Source organism: Triturus cristatus, chromosome 6 (assembly GCF_964204655.1).
Source record: "Triturus cristatus chromosome 6, aTriCri1.1, whole genome shotgun sequence".
NCBI classification, from domain to species: domain Eukaryota; kingdom Metazoa; phylum Chordata; class Amphibia; order Caudata; family Salamandridae; genus Triturus; species Triturus cristatus.
The window spans coordinates 1,837,497,437-1,837,522,520 of NC_140589.1; the positions used below are offsets into that span (position 1 = coordinate 1,837,497,437).

A 25,084-nucleotide genomic window follows, 5' to 3' on the forward strand; every position below is an offset into this window, starting at 1 on the left:
TCTACTGAAGGAAGATGATGCTGGAGCTGTACAGCACGGACGCTGCACTGATAGCAATGCAGGAGCGGTAGAGGACCGCCTGGACTCCGCTCTACTGAAGGAAGATAATGCTAGAGCTGTACAGCACTGACGCTGCACTGATAGCAATGCTGGAGCCAGAGAGCACCGACTGGACTCGGCTCTACTGAAGGAAGATAATGCTAGAGCTGTACAGCACGGACGCTGCACTGATAGCAATGCAGGAGAGGTAGAGGACTGACTGGACTCGGCTCTACTGAAGGAAGATGATGCCGGAGCTGTACAGCACTGACGCTGCACTGATAGCAATGCAGGAGCGGTAGAGGACTGACTGGACTCGGCTCTACTGAAGGAAGATGATGCCGGAGCTGTACAGCACTGACGCTGCACTGATAGCAATGCAGGAGTGGTAGAGGACTGACTGGACTCAGCTCTACTGAAGGAAGATGATGCCGGAGCTATACCGCACTGACGCTGCACTGATAGCAATGCAGGAGAGGTAGAGGACTGACTGGACTCGGCTCTACTGAAGGAAGATAACGCTGGAGCTGTACAGCACTGACGCTGCACTGATAGCAATGTTAGAGCCGGAGAGGACTGACTGGACTCCTCTCTGCAGAAGAAAGATAAAGCTGTAGCTGTACAGCACTGACGCCACACTGATAGCACTGCTGGAGCCGGAGAGGACTGACTGGACTCCGCTCTACTGAAGGGAGATAATGCCAGATTTGTACAGCACTGACGCTGCACTGATAGCAATGCTGGACCCGGAGAGGACTAACATGACTCCGATATACTGAAGGAAGATAATGCTAGAGCTGTACAGCACGGACGCTGCACTGATAGCAATGCAGGAGCGGTAGAGGACTGACTGGACTCCGCTCTACTGAAGGAAGATAATGCTAGAGCTGTACAGCACTGACGCTGCACTGATAGCAATGCAGGAGCGGTAGAGGACCGACTGGACTCGGCTCTACTGAAGGAAGATAACGCTGGAGCTGTACAGCACTGACAGGAAAAGAAAGCAATCCCAGCACAGCACCGACTGCGCTCTGCTGAAGGAGAATGCCAGTAACAGAGCTGTACTGCACTCACTGGAGTCCTGATCAAGAGAGCGAACTGCTGAGCCTCAACACCACAAAATATGCCACAGAGCTGAACAAAAACCCCCATGTAAACATGAAAGATGTTTGTTTTTTAAACCGCCACTAACTGCCTCCTTACAGGTGTAAGTACATGGGATTCAGACAAACCATGCACAGAAATGCTGAATGTGAGCCAGACTTCTAAAGAAGTTAAAATGAGGGAATTGCAAAGCTTCTCACCCGGTCCTCATTCTGAAAGGTATCATGTGACACAGGTGGAGCATTGACATAGTAACTAGATATCAGTCTTATGGAGTCAGAGAAGGAAGATGGGGGAGAGAGGTGAAAGAAAAAGATAATTATTAAAAACAAACAGTACTCAGGTTGCTTCCAAGGTTAAAAGAGGGTGCTGCAGAAGTGATAGCTTCCAGGAGGGGGAGACAGACAGTCCCCTTCCAGTAGAACCCGCAGGTGGGATTGGAGGGGTTAAAAAGTGTACAGAATGAGCTAAAGTTCCTGACCTCAACCCTTGAGCATGCGCAGTATAGACACTTTCAAGTAAGTACCCGTGCCCAGCTTTCATTTATTTAGGCAGCAGTATGTCTCAGGTCCCTACATGTAATGACTACAATTGTAGCAGGTAAGGAAGGTTCCTTTTAGAAATCACTTACAAACATATTTAGAGGATTAATGATCTCTCCTGGTCCGGCAGCACTTTGTATCAGTGGTGTGTGGATGCCATCCCATCATTTTGACATTGTAGGGGCTTCTATTTCAACTTTTAAACTTACCAAAGAAATAACCAGATGCATTAGAAGTTTGTCCAGAACTGTGAGGTTCCCCTGGCGCACCCAGCCCTTCTTCTCTTTTTGGTATCTGTTTTGTGTGCTGGTTGGATGACCCCTGTATAGGCTTCCAGTATATACCATATTATTTATGTTTTTATTTATTTAGCAACAATAACATTTCGACCAGAATTTTTTTTTCAAAAACAACAATGATCCTGGCAATCCAGAGCCATTACATGGGAATTAGCAAATGTCTGGTCAGAAGCTTTCGACAGCAGAGCAAGATTCTGACAAGAACCTGGAGTGTGTGATGTACAAGTGGAAGGTGCCCGTAAAGAGCAGCTGCAGATTACAGAAGCAGCGACTACTTTATCACAGTGTGATTAGGAAGGATGGGGTCTGAGTGTCCGGTCGCTATGAAGTTGTGACTATTAGAACATTAGTCCCGGGCTTGTCGCATCATCCTGGGTCCTCTTCACCAACACTCAAGGATAGCACAGCAGTTGGTGAAGAGGCAACAAGTTGGAGAAAAGGGAGTCCTCAGACCAGCTTCAAAGACCAACCTCCATCTTCACGACTTTCTGCGGTACGTGCATTTATTACAAAAGGATCCATGTTGCTTCTCATCTGGAAATTGGCATGGTTGTTGTTTAGAGAATTGACACGGAGGAGTTTACAGCCGATCATCTTTGGGAATGCGAAATAAAGAAAGGGTGAGTCAGTAATGTTGATGGCACAGTTTCATGGGGAAACCTCTTAAAGCACTACTCAAGAAGTAGGACAAAAGTCTCTTCCAAAAAAAACTAACAGGCCAGAACTATTTTAGATCTTGCCGACGGAAACTAAGGTTTGTTTCTACAGTAGACTGACTGGATGGCAGTTTTCTGCCGCTAAAGTGACGATAATTTTAACGCCGTTACTTGATAATATGCCCCTGTGTTTTCATGAGGGTTAATTCAAGCATCTCTGCAAGTCCAACATGGTCTCTTATCACCTCACACCACCAGCCAGCCCGCCACATCCTGAGCTCATGTAAGCCCTCTGAGGGATCGCTTAGACACAGCACTGAATGGACAATTCACCTAACGACTCTAGAATTCGAAGTGGTATTAACATCGCGTGCATAAGAGAGAGGGTTGTTTTTAGGTAAAATAGCTGGAAAAAACTCTGAATCTTGTCCCTAATTTTAGTCTTGACAAAGAGCTCCTGCTGCAATTAAATACCCAGGTTCTCACAGCTTGTCCTTTACTGCACAGGTTTACAGCAAAGCTCTTTCGGCCAAGATGGGGCCGGAGATTGTGACCTTCGTTATGGAGGAGTTTCGGATCTAAAGTAGATTGTAAAAGAGGGCCTGGCTACACGTAGGCTGCCAGTCTAATAAGATGCACATTTAGGTGTTTTTACAAGTCACTGAGAGACGAACGCTGTCTTGGACTTTGCAAAGGGTTCTAGAAGGTCCATGAGTGGCTGGAGTTTGGTTTGGCTCGTGCAGGTCTGGTGTCAGTAGTTCGAATGGGTGGGTTCCTCTCTTAGGTGATGGTGTCCACTTCAGTGATCTGTGGGTGAATGTTATGAGTGAGTCCAGAGGGCTGTACCTACTCATGGAAAAATCAAAGATGTTGAGAGTAAACTTACTGTGGGCCGAAGGAGATACCCGGCAACCAATTGAGATGAAAGCTTTAATATTGCAATTTATGATTACAAAATGTTTGATGGAGAATGTGTTCCACATACAAGCTCTTGGCATGTTTCTTCTTCTGACTGTCTGCCTCTTCCCTTTCAGGTACTACCATTACCTGTACACGTTCTACCTTCCCAGCAGCCTGCACAGCATGGTGGACCAGATGGCCAACTGTGAAGATATTCTGATGAACTTCCTGGTTTCTGCTGTTACCAAGCTGCCTCCAATCAAAGTCACCCAAAAGAAGCAATACAAGGAGACCATGATGCAGCAGGTGTGTGCCAAAGGCATCCGGCTATGCCACAGTGCGACAACTGTCCCATCAATGTCACCGTCTGTGGCACTTGACACATGGGGTTACCTGAAGGCGTGCCGGGGGGGGGGGGTAGAACTGAATGCTTGTGTATTTGGAAACCAAACATAACACCTCTATCTTCCCCACATCTCTCTGCTAGAAATGCACAGCAGGGACGCATGGCTGGTAGTAGGTGGAAGCTGAATGGAGAAGAGGTGTTAGCACCTTTGCAAAGTTAACTTTAAGCTGTGAATCCTCTCAAGATATTTACACACACAATTGTCTATTCTCTGTGTGCAGGTCACAGAAGTGAAACTAGTATATTCTTTACCACGAAGCAGTCAACAGTAACATCCCTTGTTCTTCAACAAGCCCTCACCTAGATAATAGCAGAGAGGGATTTATTCACCAGGGTTTCTGAAGTGTGATCAGCTAACCAAAGAATTAACAAACATGTATGGTCTAGCGAAAGAGAGTCCCTCTAATACGACACTGCAAAATATATATTTACACACAAGAAATCATTCTGTAAATGGTCTCCAAGATGTTTAATCGAGACAATCTTTCACATCAGATGCAGTAGCCCAGCATACAGTGCAAAGGGGTCGCCTGCTGACCCGACAGGGATTTTACTGCCGCGACATACACTGTGTACAGGGGCAACAGTAGGTCTCACTGCCACAGTGGGGTGCGTGGTAGAACTAGGACCGCAGACAGATCTGCACCTCCTACACCACAGGCAAATATAAACTAAACTAGAACTCCAAGTTAACAAGGCAGTGTAAAATACCAGCTCGAGGGGAATAGTGCATATGAGGTAATACATTTATTTACCACACAAGTAATTAAATATGGCTTCAGCCATAGAAAGATGAGACGGTGCACTCCGGCCCCTGACGGCTCAGGTACATCAGAGCGCACACAGGTGTTGTACTACAGAGCTTGGTAATGTTGGTGCTCGCAGAATGAAGCAAGGATAGCAGAATGAGCAAACACTGGCAGGAGGGTGATGATAATGATTGACGATGACGATGACGATGACGATGGGCGTGATGTCAGAGGTCCAGGCCTGAGATATGTCTGCCTACGAGGGCCTTGAGCTGCAGTGACAATCTCAGACACAGTTCACAATAATAGCCCCAACGCCTGAAAGCAGCTTAAAAGTGTATTGTGAGGTCTCGCCATCAGTGCGTGGATGAGTGCTGACCGGAAGTACACGCCTGCGGTCTGGCCGGAAGTAAACAATATAAGGTCTGACCGGTGGAGATCAAGCTGCAAAGTCGAAGAGCCTTCCTTAGTGAGAAACTCCTCATGGGTGGAACTGAGCGTCCTGAGTGAGGCCCAGGCGAGGCTTGGCTCTCTGGTTGACCTACTTATACAGCTTCCCGAAGGATCTGAAGGTGTCTTCGGAGTCTGTGTCTGGTAGCATTGTTATCAGTGCTTAGTTGGAGTCGGCGGTTTCCGGCACTGGTACCTAATTGTCAATACCGGCACTTATGACAGTCTGCCACACGGTGGCGCTGGTTGTCAAATTTTAGAGATTAATAATGGAATAAACATTAAAAACTATTAAAACCTGCCAGCCAGACTACTGTTATAACGTTGGGTGGCCCGGAATAGTGTGGGTTGTCACACTTGCAGGAGTGTGATGTTAGTAGTTGTGTAGGTACTTTCATTGGCAGCAGGCGCGCAACACCCATTGCACTCAAAGGGCTTCAGCCCCCCCCCCCCGTCGCGTGTGGCAGCCCGGGATGAGGCCGCTTCCGGGCACAGACAGAGCCGCACCAGAGCACTTCACAGGTCTTTAAAAGACCATTTGCATGTTAATGAGGCCTTGCTGTTGTTTCACCCCTTCTAAGAGCCCCTGCTGCTCCACGCTGCCTATTGCTTAAAGATTCAGCCCCCCCCCCGAATTTTTTTTTTAGCCCCCCCCCCCGAAATTTGGCTCTAGTTGCGCCTCTGATTGGCAGCATAGCAGGGGCAATGTGTGGTGCTGGCTGCAGTGATCTGACGAGGGCCCTGTAGGGTGACCAGCCGTCCGTAAATTTCACGGACCGTCCCTTTTACGGACGCCTTTTGTCCGTAATTTTGGGCATTGCGGGAACATCACTGTCCCCTGCATGTAGCCTCGATTCCCTGATGGGGCCGCCTCGCACTCCTCCTTGGAGCCCAAGAGCAGCCCCACTCTGCCCTTTGTCATTCTGCATGCCGGCTGATTGCCACATACAGAATGACAATGGGCCACTCTGGACTGCAAAGCATGTGGTGGCCTCCCCCAGCCTCCTTCTAGGGCAGGGTTCTGTCAGATGGAAGAAATGTGCAAACACGCCAATGCTGCTAGGTGAGAAACCAGTTCAAGAAAATACTCTGATGAAAGAAGCTAACAAGAAGGGGCTAGAGTTCTTTCACAGTCTCATCATTTTAGAACTGATGCATTTTCAATATTATATATTCAACTAAGCCACAGTTTCTGCTTTTGTATTTTATGCAACTAACAACCATTGACAAAGCCAATAGTTCTGGCTTGGTATAGGCGTAACGTTACTTGTGTTATATATCTGGATACAATGGCAGAAGAGGCAAAATACCGGTCATGCGGTACACTATACTAAGCACGGATTTTTAGCTTAGGTGTTTTGAGCCAAGCCCTTAATTACATCAAACACCCCCTTTTGAGAGAACCCCTAGTTTTTTCATCCCACTTAAAACCCTGGAAACAGCACCATGTCACAGTCACCTCATAGCCTGGCACTGTGCATCATGCATGACTCACGACTTCCACTTTTTCAGATTGCATATGTGCAGGGGCATAGTGAACCCTACCCCCACCCCTTCCTTTAGGAACTACAGCAAGGGTGAAATTCTTGATGGGCCTCTTCTGTCTGCAACTCTGCAGACAAAGGCTCAGCTCATAATAAATATGTAAGGGTAGGCGAGTGAGTAAGTGAAGGGATGGCTGGATGGCTGGATGGCTGGATGGATTAGTGAAAGGGTGAATGGATAAATTAAAGGGTGAATGGAGGAATAATGAGAGAAAGGATGGATGGATGAGTGAGTGGAAGGATGGATGAGAAAAAAGATAAATAGATGGATGTGTGGGTGGAAGGGTAGATGGATGGGTAAAAGGAAGGATGGATGAGTGGAAGGATGGATGGATGAGTAAAAGGGTGGATAATGGGTGAGTGAATGGGTGGATAGATGAGTGAAATGATGGATGGATTGATAAGTGAAAGGGTGAATGGATGGACGGATGAGTGAAAGGTTAGATGTAAGAATGGATGAGTAAGTGAAAGGGAGGGTAGATGGACAAAAGGATGGACAGTTGAGTGAAGGAGTAAAAGAGTGAATAGATGAGATAAAGGATGGATGAGTGATAGGGTCAATGGATAGATTCATGAGTGAATGAGTAGATGGATGGGTGGGTGGATGAATGGAAGGAAGGATGGCTAAGTGAAAGGGTTGATGGAGAGAGAAAGGGAGGATCAATGGATGACTGAAAGGGTAAATGGGTGGGAGGATGAGTGACTGGGTGGATGGATGAGTAAATAAAAGGATGGCTGGATGGGTGAAAGGGTAAATGGCTGGATGGATGAGTGAAAGGATAGATGAGTGGAAGAGTGGATGGATGAGGGTATGGATGGATAGGGTTAAAGGGTGGATGGATGGATTGGTGTAAGGGTGGATGGAGAGATGGATGAGTGAAATGATGGTTCCTCGCTCCCTCTGGAGTCCACCCACCCCAACAGACCACGCACGGAACCTTGGCATCATCCTCGACTCCTCCCTCACCATGACCCGCCAGATCAACTCCATCGCCTCCACCAGCTTCGACTGCCTTCGGATCCTCCACAAAACCTTCAAATGGATACCCCCAGAATGCAGAAAAACCATCACCCACGCACTCATAACCAGCAGATTGGACTACAGCAACGCCCTCTACGCCGGAATCAACAGAACTCTCCTACACAGGCTACAGACCATCCAGAACACCGCAGCCAGACTCGTCCCCGGAACCCCACGGCACGAACACATGACCCGACACCTATGTGACCTCCACTGGCTCCTCGTCGAGAAGAGACTTACCTTCAAACTGCTCACCCACGCCTACAAATCCCTCCACAACATCGGACCCAAATACCTCAACGAGAGAGTCTCCTTCCACGTACCCAAGAGGAACCTTTGCTCCGCAGACCTCGCCCTCGCAGAGACCCCCTGCATCTGCAGAACCAGAGCAAGAGGAAGAGCGTTCTCCTACGTCGCAGCCAAAGCCTGTAACGAGCTCCCAGTGAACATCAGATGCTCCCCCACCCTCCACATCTTCAGAAAGAACCTCAAGACCTGGCTCTTGGATTGAACTGGAGCTGCACCCCCCCAAACCCCCTCCCCCAGCGCCTTGAGACCCTCACGGGTGAGTAGCGTGCTTTGTAAACCCCTGATTTATTGATTGATGGTTGGAAGGATACATGATGGATAGGTTTGCAAATGGTTGAATATGTTTGGATATGGATAAGCTTACTTATATACTATTGTGCGAGAACTCCGATGTATCTGTAAAACTCACCTTCTGTTCCGAAGTTTTGTCTTGAATTTTGACCTCCTGTCCTGAATTTTGACCCTTTGTCCTGAATTTTACACTCACTGTCCTGAATTTGCACGCATGCCAGTTGGTCACCCTAGGGCCATGGCACATTTTTGTGTGTTTTTTTTACAAATTAAGCACTGACATATTATGTTATAAGTATTTGTAAAGTGCACTATCACTCGTGAGGCGCACTTATACATAAGCCCCTGTGACCTCACTGGGCTCTACCCTTTGACCTGGCAGACTTGGGATTTCCGGTGATGATGAAATCATTCCCAGAGAATGTTGGAACTCCTGCTCGGTCTCTGCACTGACGGCTCCACATTGAGAGGTGGAGGTGGACTCTGCAACCTCCTGGGGAGGTGTACAGGGCCAGTGACGGGTCACTGATGCTGGTGCCTGCTTCAGGTGTTCTAGTTTGGGGTACTCAGCCATTCACCACACAGGAAGCAGATGGTTACGTGGTTGCACCTAGATATTCCGAGTGCCAGGCTCCAGAGCTTGTATTCAGAAATGCCTTGATCCTTTCTTACAACTGCACATGGACCAACATCCCATTGAGACTTTACTGTGTTTTCTCTCTTCTCCGGAAACTACAAAGAAAGTTCCCATCTCCTGAGTTGAGTCCTCCCGCCCACGACATTGTTTCCAGACTTATTCCCTTGGTTGATTTTGGCTGACCTTAAAGAACTGAGTTCATTGGCCTTCTCCAGTTGTGGCTTTAGATCCTGTCTACAATGCAGATATGTGTGAGGACCACTGCCATCCTGGACGACAGGGCAGAGGATGACAGAGGTGATCTACCCTTGCCCCCGAGCAGCCAATAGCAGGACAAGCCGGGTGGCGTCATTCTAGGTGCATGTACCAGTGTAACTGCATGCTGCCTCCACTTTGGCTCAAGTGTATCCCCACCCCGGTGAAGAGTGATCCACAACCTCTCCCACCTAATGGTGAAGAGTGATCCACGCCTTCTCCCACCTTCTGGTGAAGAGTGATCCACGCCTTCTCCCCCTCTGGTGAAGAGTGATCCACGCCTTCTCCCCCTCTGGTGAAGAGTGATGCACGCCTTCTCCCCCTTCCAATGAAGAGTGATCCATGCCTTCTCCCCATCTACTAAAGACTGATCCACGCCTTCTCCCCCTTCTGGTGAAGAGTGATCCATGCATTCTCCCCCTCTGGTGAAGAGTGAGTCACACCTTCTCCCCCTTCTAGTGAATAGTGATCCACGCCTTCTCCCCCTTCTGGTGAAGAGTGATCCATGCCTTCTCCCCCTTCAGGTGAAGAGTGATCCATGCCTTCTCCTCCTTCTGGAGAAGAGTGATCCACGCCTTCTCCCCCTTCTGGTGTAGCGTGATCCACGCCTTCTCCCCTTCTGGTGAAGAGTGATCCACGCCTTCTCCCCCTTCTGGAGAAGAGTGATCCACGCCTTCTCCCCCTTCTGGTGTAGCGTGATCCATGCCTTCTCCCCCTCTGCTAAAGAGTGATCCATGCCTTCTCCCCCTTCTGGTGAAGAGTGATCCACACCTTCTCCCCCTCTGCTAAAGAGTGATCCATGCCTTCTCCCCCTTCTGGTGAAGAGTGATCCACGCCTTCTCCCCCTTCTTGGGAAGAGTGATCCACGCCTTCTCCCCCTTCTGGTGAAGAGTGATCCACGCCTTCTCCCCCCTTCTGGTGAAGAGTGATCCATGCCTTCTCCCCCTCTGGTGAAGAGTGACCCACGCCTTCTCCCCCTTCTAGTGAAGAGTGATCTATGCCTTCTCCCCCTCTGCTAAAGAGTGATCCACGCCTTCTCTCCCATCTGGTGAAGAGTGATCCACGCCTTCTCCCTCTTCTGGTGAAGAGTGATCCATGCCGAGTGATCCACGCCTTCTCCCCCTTCTAATGAAGAGTGATCCACGCCTTCTCCCCCTCTGCTAAAGAGTGATCCACGCCTTCTCCCCCTTCTGGTGAAGAGTGATCCACGCCTTCTCCCCCTTCAGGTGTAGAGTGATCCATGCCTTCTCCCCCCTTCTGGTGAAGAGTGATCCATGCCTTCTCCCCCTCTGGTGAAGAGTGACCCACGCCTTCTCCCCCTTCTAGTGAAGAGTGATCTATGCCTTCTCCCCCTCTGCTAAAGAGTGATCCACGCCTTCTCTCCCTTCTGGAGAAGAGTGATCCACGCCTTCTTCCCCTTCTGGTGTAGTGATCCACGCCGTCTCCCCCTCTGGTGAAGAGTGATCCACGCCTTCTCCCCCTTCTAGTGAAGAGTGATCCATACCTTCTCCCCCTCTGCTAAAGAGTGATCCACGCCTTCTCCCCCTTCTGGTGAAGAGTGATCCACACCTTCTCCCCCTCTGCTAAAGAGTAATCCACGCCTTCTCCCCCTTCTGGTGAAGAGTGATCCACGCCTTCTCCCCCTTCTAATGAAGAGTGATCCACGCCTTCTCACCCTCTGCTAAAGAGTGATCCACGCCTTCTCCCCCTTCTGGTGAAGAGTGATCCACGCCGTCTCCCCCTTCAGGTGAAGAGTGATCCATGCCTTCTCCCCCTTCTGGAGAAGAGTGATCCACACCTTCTCCCCCTTCTGGTGTAGCGTGATCCACGCCTTCTCCCCCTCTGGTGAAGAGTGATCCACGCCTTCTCCCCCTTCTGGAGAAGAGTGATCCACGCCTTCTCCCCCTTCTGGTGTAGCGTGATCCACGCCTTCTCCCCCTCTGCTAAAGAGTGATCCACGCCTTCTCCCCCTTCTGGTGAAGAGTGATCCACACCTTCTCCCCCTCTGCTAAAGAATGATCCATGCCTTCTCCCCCTTCTGGTGAAGAGTGATCCACGCCTTCTCCCCCTTCTGGTGAAGAGTGATCCACGCCTTCTCCCCCTTCTGGTGAAGAGTGATCCACGCCTCCTCCCCCCTTCTGGTGAAAAGTGATCCATGCCTTCTCCCCCTCTGGTGAAGAGTGATCCACGCCTTCACCCCTCTTCTGGTGAATAGTGATCCATGCCTTCTCCCCCTTCTGGTGAAGAGTGAGCCTTGCCTTCTCTCCCTTCTGGTGAAGACTGATCCATGCCTTCTCCCCCTTCTGGTGAAGAGTGATCCACGCCTTCTCCCCCTTCTGGTAAAGAGTGATCCACGCCTTCTCCCCCTTCTGGTGAAGAGTGATCCACGCCTTCTCCCCCTTCTGGTGAAGAGTGATCCATGCCGAGTGATCCACGCCTTCTCCCCCTTCTAATGAAGAGTGATCCACGCCTTCTCACCCTCTGCTAAAGAGTGATCCACGCCTTCTCCCCCTTCTGGTGAAGAGTGATCCACGCCTTCTCCCCCTTCAGGTGTAGAGTGATCCATGCCTTCTCCCCCTTCTGGAGTAGAGTGATCCACGCCTTCTCCCCCTTCTGGTGTAGAGTGATCCACGCCGTCTCCCCCTCTGGTGAAGAGTGATCCACGCCTTCTCCCCCTTCTAGTGAAGAGTGATCCATACCTTCTCCCCCTCTGCTAAAGAGTGATCCACGCCTTCTCCCCCTTCTGGTGAAGAGTGATCCACACCTTCTCCCCCTCTGCTAAAGAGTGATCCACGCCTTCTCCCCCTTCTGGTGAAGAGTGATCCACGCCTTCTCCCCCTTCTAATGAAGAGTGATCCACGCCTTCTCACCCTCTGCTAAAGAGTGATCCACGCCTTCTCCCCCTTCTGGTGAAGAGTGATCCACGCCTTCTCCCCCTTCAGGTGAAGAGTGATCCATGCCTTCTCCCCCTTCTGGAGAAGAGTGATCCACGCCTTCTCCCCCTTCTGGTGTAGCGTGATCCACGCCTTCTCCCCCTCTGGTGAAGAGTTATCCACGCCTTCTTCCCCTTCTGGAGAAGAGTGATCCACGCCTTCTCCCCCTTCTGGTGAAGAGTGATCCATGCTGAGTGATCCACGCCTTCTCCCCCTTCTAATGAAGAGTGATCCACGCCTTCACCCCCCTTCTGGTGAATAGTGATCCATGCCTTCTCCCCCTTCTGGTGAAGAGTGAGCCTTGCCTTCTCCTCCTTCTGGTGAAGACTGATCCATGCCTTCTTCCCTTTCTATTGAAGAGTGATCCATGTTTTCTCCCCCTTCTGGTGAAGAGTGATCCATGCCTTCTTCCCCTTTTGGTAAAGAGTGATTCACGCCTTCTCCCCCTTCTGGTGTTGAGTGATCCACACCTTCACCCCCTTCTGGTGAAGAGTGATTCATGCCTTCTTCCCCTTTTGGTAAAGAGTGATCTACGCCTTCTCCCCCTTCTGGTGAACAGTGATCCACGCCTTCTCCCCCTTTGCTAAAGAGTGATCCATGCCTTCTCCCCCTTCTGGTGAAGAGTGATCCAAGCCTTCTCCCCCTTCTGGTGAAGAGTGATCCACGCCTTCTCCCCCTTCTGGTGAAGAGCGATCCACGCCTTCTCCCCCTTCTGGTGAAGAGTGATCCATGCCGAGTGATCCACGCCTTCTCCCCCTTCTAATGAAGAGTGATCCACGCCTTCTCCCCCTCTGCTAAAGAGTGATCCACGCCTTCTCCCCCTTCTGGTGAAGAGTGATCCACTCCTTCTCCCCCTTCTAATGAAGAGTGATCCACGCCTTCTCACCCTCTGCTAAAGAGTGATCCACGCCTTCTCCCCCTTCTGGTGAAGAGTGATCCACGCCTTTTTCCCCTTCAGGTGAAGAGTGATCCATGCCTTCTCCCCCTTCTGGAGAAGACTGATCCACGCCTTCTCCCCCTTCTGGTGTAGCGTGATCCACGCCTTCTCCCCCTCTGGTGAAGAGTGATCCACGCCTTCTCCCCCTTCTGAAGAAGAGTGATCCACGCCTTCTCCCCCTTCTGGTGTAGCGTGATCCACGCCTTCTCCCCCTCTGCTAAAGAGTGATCCACGCCTTCTCCCCCTTCTGGTGAAGAGTGATCCACACCTTCTCCCCCTCTGCTAAAGAGTGATCCATGCCTTCTCCCCCTTCTGGGGAAGAGTGATCCACGCCTTCTCCTCCTTCTGGTGAAGAGTGATCCACGCCTTCTCCCCCTTCTGGTGAAGAGTGATCCACGCCTTCTCCCCCTTCTGGTGAAGAGTGATCCACACCTTCTCCCCCTCTGCTAAAGAGTGATCCACGCCTTCTCCCCCTTCTGGTGAAGAGTGATCCACGCCTTCTCCCCCTTCTAATGAAGAGTGATCCACGCCTTCTCACCCTCTGCTAAAGAGTTATCCATGCCTTCTCCCCCTTCTGGTGAAGAGTGATCCACGCCTTCTCCCCCTTCAGGTGAAGAGTGATCCATGCCTTCTCCCCCTTCTGGAGAAGAGTGATCCACGCCTTCTCCCCCTTCTGGTGTAGCGTGATCCACGCCTTCTCCCCCTCTGGTGAAGAGTGATCCACGCCTTCTCCCCCTTCTGGAGAAGAGTGATCCACGCCTTCTCCCCCTTCTGGTGAAGAGTGATCCATGCCGAGTGATCCACGCCTTCTCCCCCTTCTAATGAAGAGTGATCCACGCCTTCACCCCCCTTCTGGTGAATAGTGATCCATGCCTTCTCCCCCTTCTGGTGAAGAGTGAGCCTTGCCTTCTCCCCCTTCTGGTGAAGACTGATCCATGCCTTCTTCCCTTTCTATTGAAGAGTGATCCATGTTTTCTCCCCCTTCTGGTGAAGAGTGATCCATGCCTTCTTCCCCTTTTGGTAAAGAGTGATCCACACCTTCTCCCCCTTCTGGTGTAGCGTGATCCACGCCTTCTCCCCCTCTGGTGAAGAGTGATCCACGCCTTCTCCCCCTTCTGGAGAAGAGTGATCCACGCCTTCTCCCCCTTCTGGTGTAGCGTGATCCACGCCTTCTCCCCCTCTGCTAAAGAGTGATCCACGCCTTCTCCCCCTTCTGGTGAAGAGTGATCCACACCTTCTCCCCCTCTGCTAAAGAATGATCCATGCCTTCTCCCCCTTCTGGTGAAGAGTGATCCACGCCTTCTCCCCCTTCTGGTGAAGAGTGATCCACGCCTTCTCCCCCTTCTGGTGAAGAGTGATCCACGCCTCCTCCCCCCTTCTGGTGAAAAGTGATCCATGCCTTCTCCCCCTCTGGTGAAGAGTGATCCACGCCTTCACCCCTCTTCTGGTGAATAGTGATCCATGCCTTCTCCCCCTTCTGGTGAAGAGTGAGCCTTGCCTTCTCTCCCTTCTGGTGAAGACTGATCCATGCCTTCTCCCCCTTCTGGTGAAGAGTGATCCACGCCTTCTCCCCCTTCTGGTAAAGAGTGATCCACGCCTTCTCCCCCTTCTGGTGAAGAGTGATCCACGCCTTCTCCCCCTTCTGGTGAAGAGTGATCCATGCCGAGTGATCCACGCCTTCTCCCCCTTCTAATGAAGAGTGATCCACGCCTTCTCACCCTCTGCTAAAGAGTGATCCACGCCTTCTCCCCCTTCTGGTGAAGAGTGATCCACGCCTTCTCCCCCTTCAGGTGTAGAGTGATCCATGCCTTCTCCCCCTTCTGGAGTAGAGTGATCCACGCCTTCTCCCCCTTCTGGTGTAGAGTGATCCACGCCGTCTCCCCCTCTGGTGAAGAGTGATCCACGCCTTCTCCCCCTTCTAGTGAAGAGTGATCCATACCTTCTCCCCCTCTGCTAAAGAGTGATCCACGCCTTCTCCCCCTTCTGGTGAAGAGTGATCCACACCTTCTCCCCCTCTGCTAAAGAGTGATCCACGCCTTCTCCCCCTTCTGGTGAAGAGTGATCCACGCCTTCTCCCCCTTCTAATGAAGAGTGATCCACGCCTTCTCACCCTCTGCTAAAGAGTGATCCACGCCTTCTCCCCCTTCTGGTGAAGAGTGATCCACGCCTTCTCCCCCTTCAGGTGAAGAGTGATCCATGCCTTCTCCCCCTTCTGGAGAAGAGTGATCCACGCCTTCTCCCCCTTCTGGTGTAGCGTGATCCACGCCTTCTCCCCCTCTGGTGAAGAGTTATCCACGCCTTCTTCCCCTTCTGGAGAAGAGTGATCCACGCCTTCTCCCCCTTCTGGTGAAGAGTGATCCATGCTGAGTGATCCACGCCTTCTCCCCCTTCTAATGAAGAGTGATCCACGCCTTCACCCCCCTTCTGGTGAATAGTGATCCATGCCTTCTCCCCCTTCTGGTGAAGAGTGAGCCTTGCCTTCTCCTCCTTCTGGTGAAGACTGATACATGCCTTCTTCCCTTTCTATTGAAGAGTGATCCATGTTTTCTCCCCCTTCTGGTGAAGAGTGATCCATGCCTTCTTCCCCTTTTGGTAAAGAGTGATTCACGCCTTCTCCCCCTTCTGGTGTTGAGTGATCCACACCTTCACCCCCTTCTGGTGAAGAGTGATTCATGCCTTCTTCCCCTTTTGGTAAAGAGTGATCTACGCCTTCTCCCCCTTCTGGTGAACAGTGATCCACGCCTTCTCCCCCTTTGCTAAAGAGTGATCCATGCCTTCTCCCCCTTCTGGTGAAGAGTGATCCAAGCCTTCTCCCCCTTCTGGTGAAGAGTGATCCACGCCTTCTCCCCCTTCTGGTGAAGAGCGATCCACGCCTTCTCCCCCTTCTGGTGAAGAGTGATCCATGCCGAGTGATCCACGCCTTCTCCCCCTTCTAATGAAGAGTGATCCACGCCTTCTCCCCCTCTGCTAAAGAGTGATCCACGCCTTCTCCCCCTTCTGGTGAAGAGTGATCCACGCCTTCTCCCCCTTCTAATGAAGAGTGATCCACGCCTTCTCACCCTCTGCTAAAGAGTGATCCACGCCTTCTCCCCCTTCTGGTGAAGAGTGATCCACGCCTTTTTCCCCTTCAGGTGAAGAGTGATCCATGCCTTCTCCCCCTTCTGGAGAAGACTGATCCACGCCTTCTCCCCCTTCTGGTGTAGCGTGATCCACGCCTTCTCCCCCTCTGGTGAAGAGTGATCCACGCCTTCTCCCCCTTCTGAAGAAGAGTGATCCACGCCTTCTCCCCCTTCTGGTGTAGCGTGATCCACGCCTTCTCCCCCTCTGCTAAAGAGTGATCCACGCCTTCTCCCCCTTCTGGTGAAGAGTGATCCACACCTTCTCCCCCTCTGCTAAAGAGTGATCCATGCCTTCTCCCCCTTCTGGGGAAGAGTGATCCACGCCTTCTCCTCCTTCTGGTGAAGAGTGATCCACGCCTTCTCCCCCTTCTGGTGAAGAGTGATCCACGCCTTCTCCCCCTTCTGGTGAAGAGTGATCCACACCTTCTCCCCCTCTGCTAAAGAGTGATCCACGCCTTCTCCCCCTTCTGGTGAAGAGTGATCCACGCCTTCTCCCCCTTCTAATGAAGAGTGATCCACGCCTTCTCACCCTCTGCTAAAGAGTTATCCATGCCTTCTCCCCCTTCTGGTGAAGAGTGATCCACGCCTTCTCCCCCTTCAGGTGAAGAGTGATCCATGCCTTCTCCCCCTTCTGGAGAAGAGTGATCCACGCCTTCTCCCCCTTCTGGTGTAGCGTGATCCACGCCTTCTCCCCCTCTGGTGAAGAGTGATCCACGCCTTCTCCCCCTTCTGGAGAAGAGTGATCCACGCCTTCTCCCCCTTCTGGTGAAGAGTGATCCATGCCGAGTGATCCACGCCTTCTCCCCCTTCTAATGAAGAGTGATCCACGCCTTCACCCCCCTTCTGGTGAATAGTGATCCATGCCTTCTCCCCCTTCTGGTGAAGAGTGAGCCTTGCCTTCTCCCCCTTCTGGTGAAGACTGATCCATGCCTTCTTCCCTTTCTATTGAAGAGTGATCCATGTTTTCTCCCCCTTCTGGTGAAGAGTGATCCATGCCTTCTTCCCCTTTTGGTAAAGAGTGATTCACGCCTTCTCCCCCTTCTGGTGTTGAGTGATCCACACCTTCACCCCCTTCTGGTGAAGAGTGATTCATGCCTTCTTCCCCTTTTGGTAAAGAGTGATCTATGCCTTCTCCCCCTTCTGGTGAACAGTTATCCACGCCTTCTCCCCCTCTGCTAAAGAGTGATCCATGCCTTCTCCCCCTTCTGGTGAAGAGTGATCCACGCCTTCTCCCCCTTCTGGTGAAGAGTGATCCACGCCTTCTCCCCCTTCTGGTGAAGAGTGATCCACTCCTTCTCCCCCTTCTGGTGAAGAGTGATCCATGCCGAGTGATCCACGCCTTCTCCCCCTTCTAATGAAGAGTGATCCACGCCTTCTCCCCCTCTGCTAAAGAGTGATCCACGCCTTCTCCCCCTTCTGGTGAAGAGTGATCCACGCCTTCTCCTCCTTCTAATGAAAAGTGATCCACGCCTTCTCACCCTCTGCTAAAGAGTGATCCACGCCTTCTCCCCCTTCTGGTGAAGAGTGATCCACGCCTTCTCCCCCTTCAGGTGAAGAGTGATCCATGCCTTCTCCCCCTTCTGGAGAAGAGTGATCCACGCCTTCTCCCCCTTCTGGTGTAGCGTGATCCACGCCTTCTCCCCCTCTGGTGAAGAGTGATCCATGCCTTCTCCCCCTTCTGAAGAAGAGTGATCCACGCCTTCTCCCCCTTCTGGTGTAGCGTGATCCACGCCTTCTCCCCCTCTGCTAAAGAGTGATCCACGCCTTCTCCCCCTTCTGGTGAAGAGTGATCCACACCTTCTCCCCCTCTGCTAAAGAGTGATCCATGCCTTCTCCCCCTTCTGGGGAAGAGTGATCCACGCCTTCTCCCCCTTCTGGTGAAGAGTGATCCACGCCTTCTCCCCCTTCTGGTGAAGAGTGATCCACGCCTTCTCCCCCCTTCTGGTGAAGAGTGATCCATGCCTTCTCCCCCTCTGGTGAAGAGTGATCCACGCCTTCTCCCCCTTCCAGTGAAGAGTGATCCATGCCTTCTCCCCCTCTGCTAAAGAGTGATCCACGCCTTCTCTCCCTTCTGGTGAAGAGTGATCCACGACTTCTCCCTCTTCTGGTGAAGAGTGATCCACGCCTTCTTCCCCTTCTGGTGTAGAGTGATCCACGCCGTCTCCCCCTCTGGTGAAGAGTGATCCACGCCTTCTTCCCCTTCTGGTGTAGAGTGATCCACGCCGTCTCCCCCTCTGGTGAAGAGTGATCCACGCCTTCTCCCCCTTCTAGTGAAGAGTGATCCATACCTTCTCCCCCTCTGCTAAAGAGTGATCCACGCCTTCTCCCCCTTCTGGTGAAGAGTGATCCACACCTTCTCCCCCTCTGCTAAAGAGTGATCCACGCCTTCTCCCCCTTCTGGTGAAGAGTGATCCACGCCTTCTCCCCCTTCTAATGAAGAGTGATCCACGCCTTCTCACCCTCTGCTAAAGAGTGATCCACGCCTTCTCCCCCTTCTGGTGAAGAGTGATCCACGCCGTCTCCCCCTTCAGGTGAAGAGTGATCCATGCCTTCTCCCCCTTCTGGAGAAGAGTGATCAACACCTTCTCCCCCTTCTGGTGTAGCGTGATCCACGCCTTCTCCCCCTCTGGTGAAGAGTGATCCACGCCTTCTCCCCCTTCTGGAGAAGAGTGATCCACGCCTTCTTCCCTTTCTATTGAAGAGTGATCCATGTTTTCTCCCCCTTCTGGTGAAGAGTGATCCATGCCTTCTTCCCTTTCTATTGAAGAGTGATCCATGTTTTCTCCCCCTTCTGGTGAAGAGTGATCCATGCCTTCTTCCCCTTTTGGTAAAGAGTGATTCACGCCTTCTCCCCCTTCTGGTGTTGAGTGATCCACACCTTCACCCCCTTCTGGTGAAGAGTGATTCATGCCTTCTTCCCCTTTTGGTAAAGAGTGATCTATGCCTTCTCCCCCTTCTGGTGAACAGTGATCCACGCCTTCTCCCCCTCTGCTAAAGAGTGATCCATGCCTTCTCCCCCTTCTGGTGAAGAGTGATCCACGCCTTCTCCCCCTTCTGGTGAAGAGTGATCCACGCCTTCTCCCCCTTCTGGTGAAGAGTGATCCACGCCTTCTCCCCCTTCTGGTGAAGAGTGATCCATGCCGAGTGATCCACGCCTTCTCCCCCTTCTAATGAAGAGTGATCCACGCCTTCTCCCCCTCTGCTAAAGAGTGATCCACGCCTTCTCCCCCTTCTGGTGAAGAGTGATCCACGCCTTCTCCCCCTTCTAATGAAAAGTGATCCACGCCTTCTCACCCTCTGCTAAAGAGTGATCCACGCCTTCTCCCCCTTCTGGTGAAGAGTGATCCACGCCTTCTCCCCCTTCAGGTGAAGAGTGATCCATGCCTTCTCCCCCTTCTGGAGAAGAGTGATCCACGCCTTCTCCCCCTTCTGGTGTAGCATGATCCACGCCTTCTCCCCCTCTGGTGAAGAGTGATCCATACCTTCTCCCCCTTCTGAAGAAGAGTGATCCACGCCTTCTCCCCCTTCTGGTGTAGCGTGATCCACGCCTTCTCCCCCTCTGCTAAAGAGTGATCCACGCCTTCTCCCCCTTCTGGTGAAGAGTGATCCACACCTTCTCCCCCTCTGCTAAAGAGTGATCCATGCCTTCTCCCCCTTCTGGGGAAGAGTGATCCACGCCTTCTCCCCCTTCTGGTGAAGAGTGATCCACGCCTTCTCCCCCTTCTGGTGAAGAGTGATCCACGCCTTCTCCCCCCTTCTGGTGAAGAGTGATCCATGCCTTCTCCCCCTCTGGTGAAGAGTGATCCACGCCTTCTCCCCCTTCTAGTGAAGAGTGATCCATGCCTTCTCCCCCTCTGCTAAAGAGTGATCCACGCCTTCTCTCCCTTCTGGTGAAGAGTGATCCACGACTTCTTCCCCTTCTGGTGTAGAGTGATCCACGCCGTCTCCCCCTCTGGTGAAGAGTGATCCACGCCTTCTTCCCCTTCTGGTGTAGAGTGATCCACGCCGTCTCCCCCTCTGGTGAAGAGTGATCCACGCCTTCTCCCCCTTCTAGTGAAGAGTGATCCATACCTTCTCCCCCTCTGCTAAAGAGTGATCCACGCCTTCTCCCCCTTCTGGTGCAGAGTGATCCACACCTTCTCCCCCTCTGCTAAAGAGTGATCCACGCCTTCTCCCCCTTCTGGTGAAGAGTGATCCACGCCTTCTCCCCCTTCTAATGAAGAGTGATCCACGCCTTCTCACCCTCTGCTAAAGAGTGATCCACGCCTTCTCCCCCTTCTGGTGAAGAGTGATCCACGCCGTCTCCCCCTTCAGGTGAAGAGTGATCCATGCCTTCTCCCCCTTCTGGAGAAGAGTGATCAACACCTTCTCCCCCTTCTGGTGTAGCGTGATCCACGCCTTCTCCCCCTCTGGTGAAGAGTGATCCACGCCTTCTCCCCCTTCTGGAGAAGAGTGATCCACGCCTTCTCCCCCTTCTGGTGTAGCGTGATCCACGCCTTCTCCCCCTCTGCTAAAGAGTGATCCACGCCTTCTCCCCCTTCTGGTGAAGAGTGATCCACACCTTCTCCCCCTCTGCTAAAGAGTGATCCATGCCTTCTCCCCCTTCTGGTGAAGAGTGATCCACACCTTCTCCCCCTTCTGGTGAAGAGTGATCCACGCCTTCTCCCCCTTCTGGTGAAGAGTGATCCACGCCTTCTCCCCCCTTCTGGTGAAGAGTGATCCATGCCTTCTCCCCCTCTGGTGAAGAGTGATCCACGCCTTCACCCCCCTTCTGGTGAATAGTGATCCATGCCTTCTCCCCCTTCTGGTGAAGAGTGAGCCTTGCCTTCTCCCCCTTCTGGTGAAGACTGATCCATGCCTTCTTCCCTTTCTATTGAAGAGTGATCCATGTTTTCTCCCCCTTCTGGTGAAGAGTGATCCATGCCTTCTTCCCCTTTTGGTAAAGAGTGATTCACGCCTTCTCCCCCTTCTGGTGTTGAGTGATCCACACCTTCACCCCCTTCTGGTGAAGAGTGATTCATGCCTTCTTCCCCTTTTGGTAAAGAGTGATCTATGCCTTCTCCCCCTTCTGGTGAACAGTTATCCACGCCTTCTCCCCCTCTGCTAAAGAGTGATCCATGCCTTCTCCCCCTTCTGGTGAAGAGTGATCCACGCCTTCTCCCCCTTCTGGTGAAGAGTGATCCACGCCTTCTCCCCCTTCTGGTGAAGAGTGATCCACGCCTTCTCCCCCTTCTGGTGAAGAGTGATCCATGCCGAGTGATCCACGCCTTCTCCCCCTTCTAATGAAGAGTGATCCACGCCTTCTCCCCCTCTGCTAAAGAGTGATCCACGCCTTCTCCCCCTTCTGGTGAAGAGTGATCCACGCCTTCTCCTCCTTCTAATGAAAAGTGATCCACGCCTTCTCACCCTCTGCTAAAGAGTGATCCACGCCTTCTCCCCCTTCTGGTGAAGAGTGATCCACGCCTTCTCCCCCTTCAGGTGAAGAGTGATCCATGCCTTCTCCCCCTTCTGGAGAAGAGTGATCCACGCCTTCTCCCCCTTCTGGTGTAGCGTGATCCACGCCTTCTCCCCCTCTGGTGAAGAGTGATCCATGCCTTCTCCCCCTTCTGAAGAAGAGTGATCCACGCCTTCTCCCCCTTCTGGTGTAGCGTGATCCACGCCTTCTCCCCCTCTGCTAAAGAGTGATCCACGCCTTCTCCCCCTTCTGGTGAAGAGTGATCCACACCTTCTCCCCCTCTGCTAAAGAGTGATCCATGCCTTCTCCCCCTTCTGGGGAAGAGTGATCCACGCCTTCTCCCCCTTCTGGTGAAGAGTGATCCACGCCTTCTCCCCCTTCTGGTGAAGAGTGATCCACGCCTTCTCCCCCCTTCTGGTGAAGAGTGATCCATGCCTTCTCCCCCTCTGGTGAAGAGTGATCCACGCCTTCTCCCCCTTCCAGTGAAGAGTGATCCATGCCTTCTCCCCCTCTGCTAAAGAGTGATCCACGCCTTCTCTCCCTTCTGGTGAAGAGTGATCCACGACTTCTCCCTCTTCTGGTGAAGAGTGATCCACGCCTTCTTCCCCTTCTGGTGTAGAGTGATCCACGCCGTCTCCCCCTCTGGTGAAGAGTGATCCACGCCTTCTTCCCCTTCTGGTGTAGAGTGATCCACGCCGTCTCCCCCTCTGGTGAAGAGTGATCCACGCCTTCTCCCCCTTCTAGTGAAGAGTGATCCATACCTTCTCCCCCTCTGCTAAAGAGTGATCCACGCCTTCTCCCCCTTCTGGTGAAGAGTGATCCACACCTTCTCCCCCTCTGCTAAAGAGTGATCCACGCCTTCTCCCCCTTCTGGTGAAGAGTGATCCACGCCTTCTCCCCCTTCTAATGAAGAGTGATCCACGCCTTCTCACCCTCTGCTAAAGAGTGATCCACGCCTTCTCCCCCTTCTGGTGAAGAGTGATCCACGCCGTCTCCCCCTTCAGGTGAAGAGTGATCCATGCCTTCTCCCCCTTCTGGAGAAGAGTGATCAACACCTTCTCCCCCTTCTGGTGTAGCGTGATCCACGCCTTCTCCCCCTCTGGTGAAGAGTGATCCACGCCTTCTCCCCCTTCTGGAGAAGAGTGATCCACGCCTTCTTCCCTTTCTATTGAAGAGTGATCCATGTTTTCTCCCCCTTCTGGTGAAGAGTGATCCATGCCTTCTTCCCTTTCTATTGAAGAGTGATCCATGTTTTCTCCCCCTTCTGGTGAAGAGTGATCCATGCCTTCTTCCCCTTTTGGTAAAGAGTGATTCACGCCTTCTCCCCCTTCTGGTGTTGAGTGATCCACACCTTCACCCCCTTCTGGTGAAGAGTGATTCATGCCTTCTTCCCCTTTTGGTAAAGAGTGATCTATGCCTTCTCCCCCTTCTGGTGAACAGTGATCCACGCCTTCTCCCCCTCTGCTAAAGAGTGATCCATGCCTTCTCCCCCTTCTGGTGAAGAGTGATCCACGCCTTCTCCCCCTTCTGGTGAAGAGTGATCCACGCCTTCTCCCCCTTCTGGTGAAGAGTGATCCACGCCTTCTCCCCCTTCTGGTGAAGAGTGATCCATGCCGAGTGATCCACGCCTTCTCCCCCTTCTAATGAAGAGTGATCCACGCCTTCTCCCCCTCTGCTAAAGAGTGATCCACGCCTTCTCCCCCTTCTGGTGAAGAGTGATCCACGCCTTCTCCCCCTTCTAATGAAAAGTGATCCACGCCTTCTCACCCTCTGCTAAAGAGTGATCCACGCCTTCTCCCCCTTCTGGTGAAGAGTGATCCACGCCTTCTCCCCCTTCAGGTGAAGAGTGATCCATGCCTTCTCCCCCTTCTGGAGAAGAGTGATCCACGCCTTCTCCCCCTTCTGGTGTAGCATGATCCACGCCTTCTCCCCCTCTGGTGAAGAGTGATCCATGCCTTCTCCCCCTTCTGAAGAAGAGTGATCCACGCCTTCTCCCCCTTCTGGTGTAGCGTGATCCACGCCTTCTCCCCCTCTGCTAAAGAGTGATCCACGCCTTCTCCCCCTTCTGGTGAAGAGTGATCCACACCTTCTCCCCCTCTGCTAAAGAGTGATCCATGCCTTCTCCCCCTTCTGGGGAAGAGTGATCCACGCCTTCTCCCCCTTCTGGTGAAGAGTGATCCACGCCTTCTCCCCCTTCTGGTGAAGAGTGATCCACGCCTTCTCCCCCCTTCTGGTGAAGAGTGATCCATGCCTTCTCCCCCTCTGGTGAAGAGTGATCCACGCCTTCTCCCCCTTCTAGTGAAGAGTGATCCATGCCTTCTCCCCCTCTGCTAAAGAGTGATCCACGCCTTCTCTCCCTTCTGGTGAAGAGTGATCCACGACTTCTTCCCCTTCTGGTGTAGAGTGATCCACGCCGTCTCCCCCTCTGGTGAAGAGTGATCCACGCCTTCTTCCCCTTCTGGTGTAGAGTGATCCACGCCGTCTCCCCCTCTGGTGAAGAGTGAGCCACGCCTTCTCCCCCTTCTAGTGAAGAGTGATCCATACCTTCTCCCCCTCTGCTAAAGAGTGATCCACGCCTTCTCCCCCTTCTGGTGAAGAGTGATCCACACCTTCTCCCCCTCTGCTAAAGAGTGATCCACGCCTTCTCCCCCTTCTGGTGAAGAGTGATCCACGCCTTCTCCCCCTTCTAATGAAGAGTGATCCACGCCTTCTCACCCTCTGCTAAAGAGTGATCCACGCCTTCTCCCCCTTCTGGTGAAGAGTGATCCACGCCGTCTCCCCCTTCAGGTGAAGAGTGATCCATGCCTTCTCCCCCTTCTGGAGAAGAGTGATCAACACCTTCTCCCCCTTCTGGTGTAGCGTGATCCACGCCTTCTCCCCCTCTGGTGAAGAGTGATCCACGCCTTCTCCCCCTTCTGGAGAAGAGTGATCCACGCCTTCTCCCCCTTCTGGTGTAGCGTGATCCACGCCTTCTCCCCCTCTGCTAAAGAGTGATCCACGCCTTCTCCCCCTTCTGGTGAAGAGTGATCCACACCTTCTCCCCCTCTGCTAAAGAGTGATCCATGCCTTCTCCCCCTTCTGGTGAAGAGTGATCCACACCTTCTCCCCCTTCTGGTGAAGAGTGATCCACGCCTTCTCCCCCTTCTGGTGAAGAGTGATCCACGCCTTCTCCCCCCTTCTGGTGAAGAGTGATCCATGCCTTCTCCCCCTCTGGTGAAGAGTGATCCACGCCTTCACCCCCCTTCTGGTGAATAGTGATCCATGCCTTCTCCCCCTTCTGGTGAAGAGTGAGCCTTGCCTTCTCCCCCTTCTGGTGAAGACTGATCCATGCCTTCTTCCCTTTCTATTGAAGAGTGATCCATGTTTTCTCCCCCTTCTGGTGAAGAGTGATCCATGCCTTCTTCCCCTTTTGGTAAAGAGTGATTCACGCCTTCTCTC

At 52.4% G+C, this 25,084-nt stretch overlaps 1 protein-coding gene across 1 annotated transcript in view; it reads left to right on the forward strand.

Moving 5' to 3' along the window:
* Positions 1–25,084, forward strand: part of LOC146822149 (exostosin-1-like) — a 266,363-nt gene that overhangs the window by 223,156 nt on the left and 18,123 nt on the right. The window contains exon 11 of the mRNA XM_085609971.1: positions 3,675–3,846. Within this exon, the coding sequence (XP_085466097.1) occupies positions 3,675–3,846 (172 nt within the window). The remainder of the gene's footprint in view (positions 1–3,674; positions 3,847–25,084) is intronic.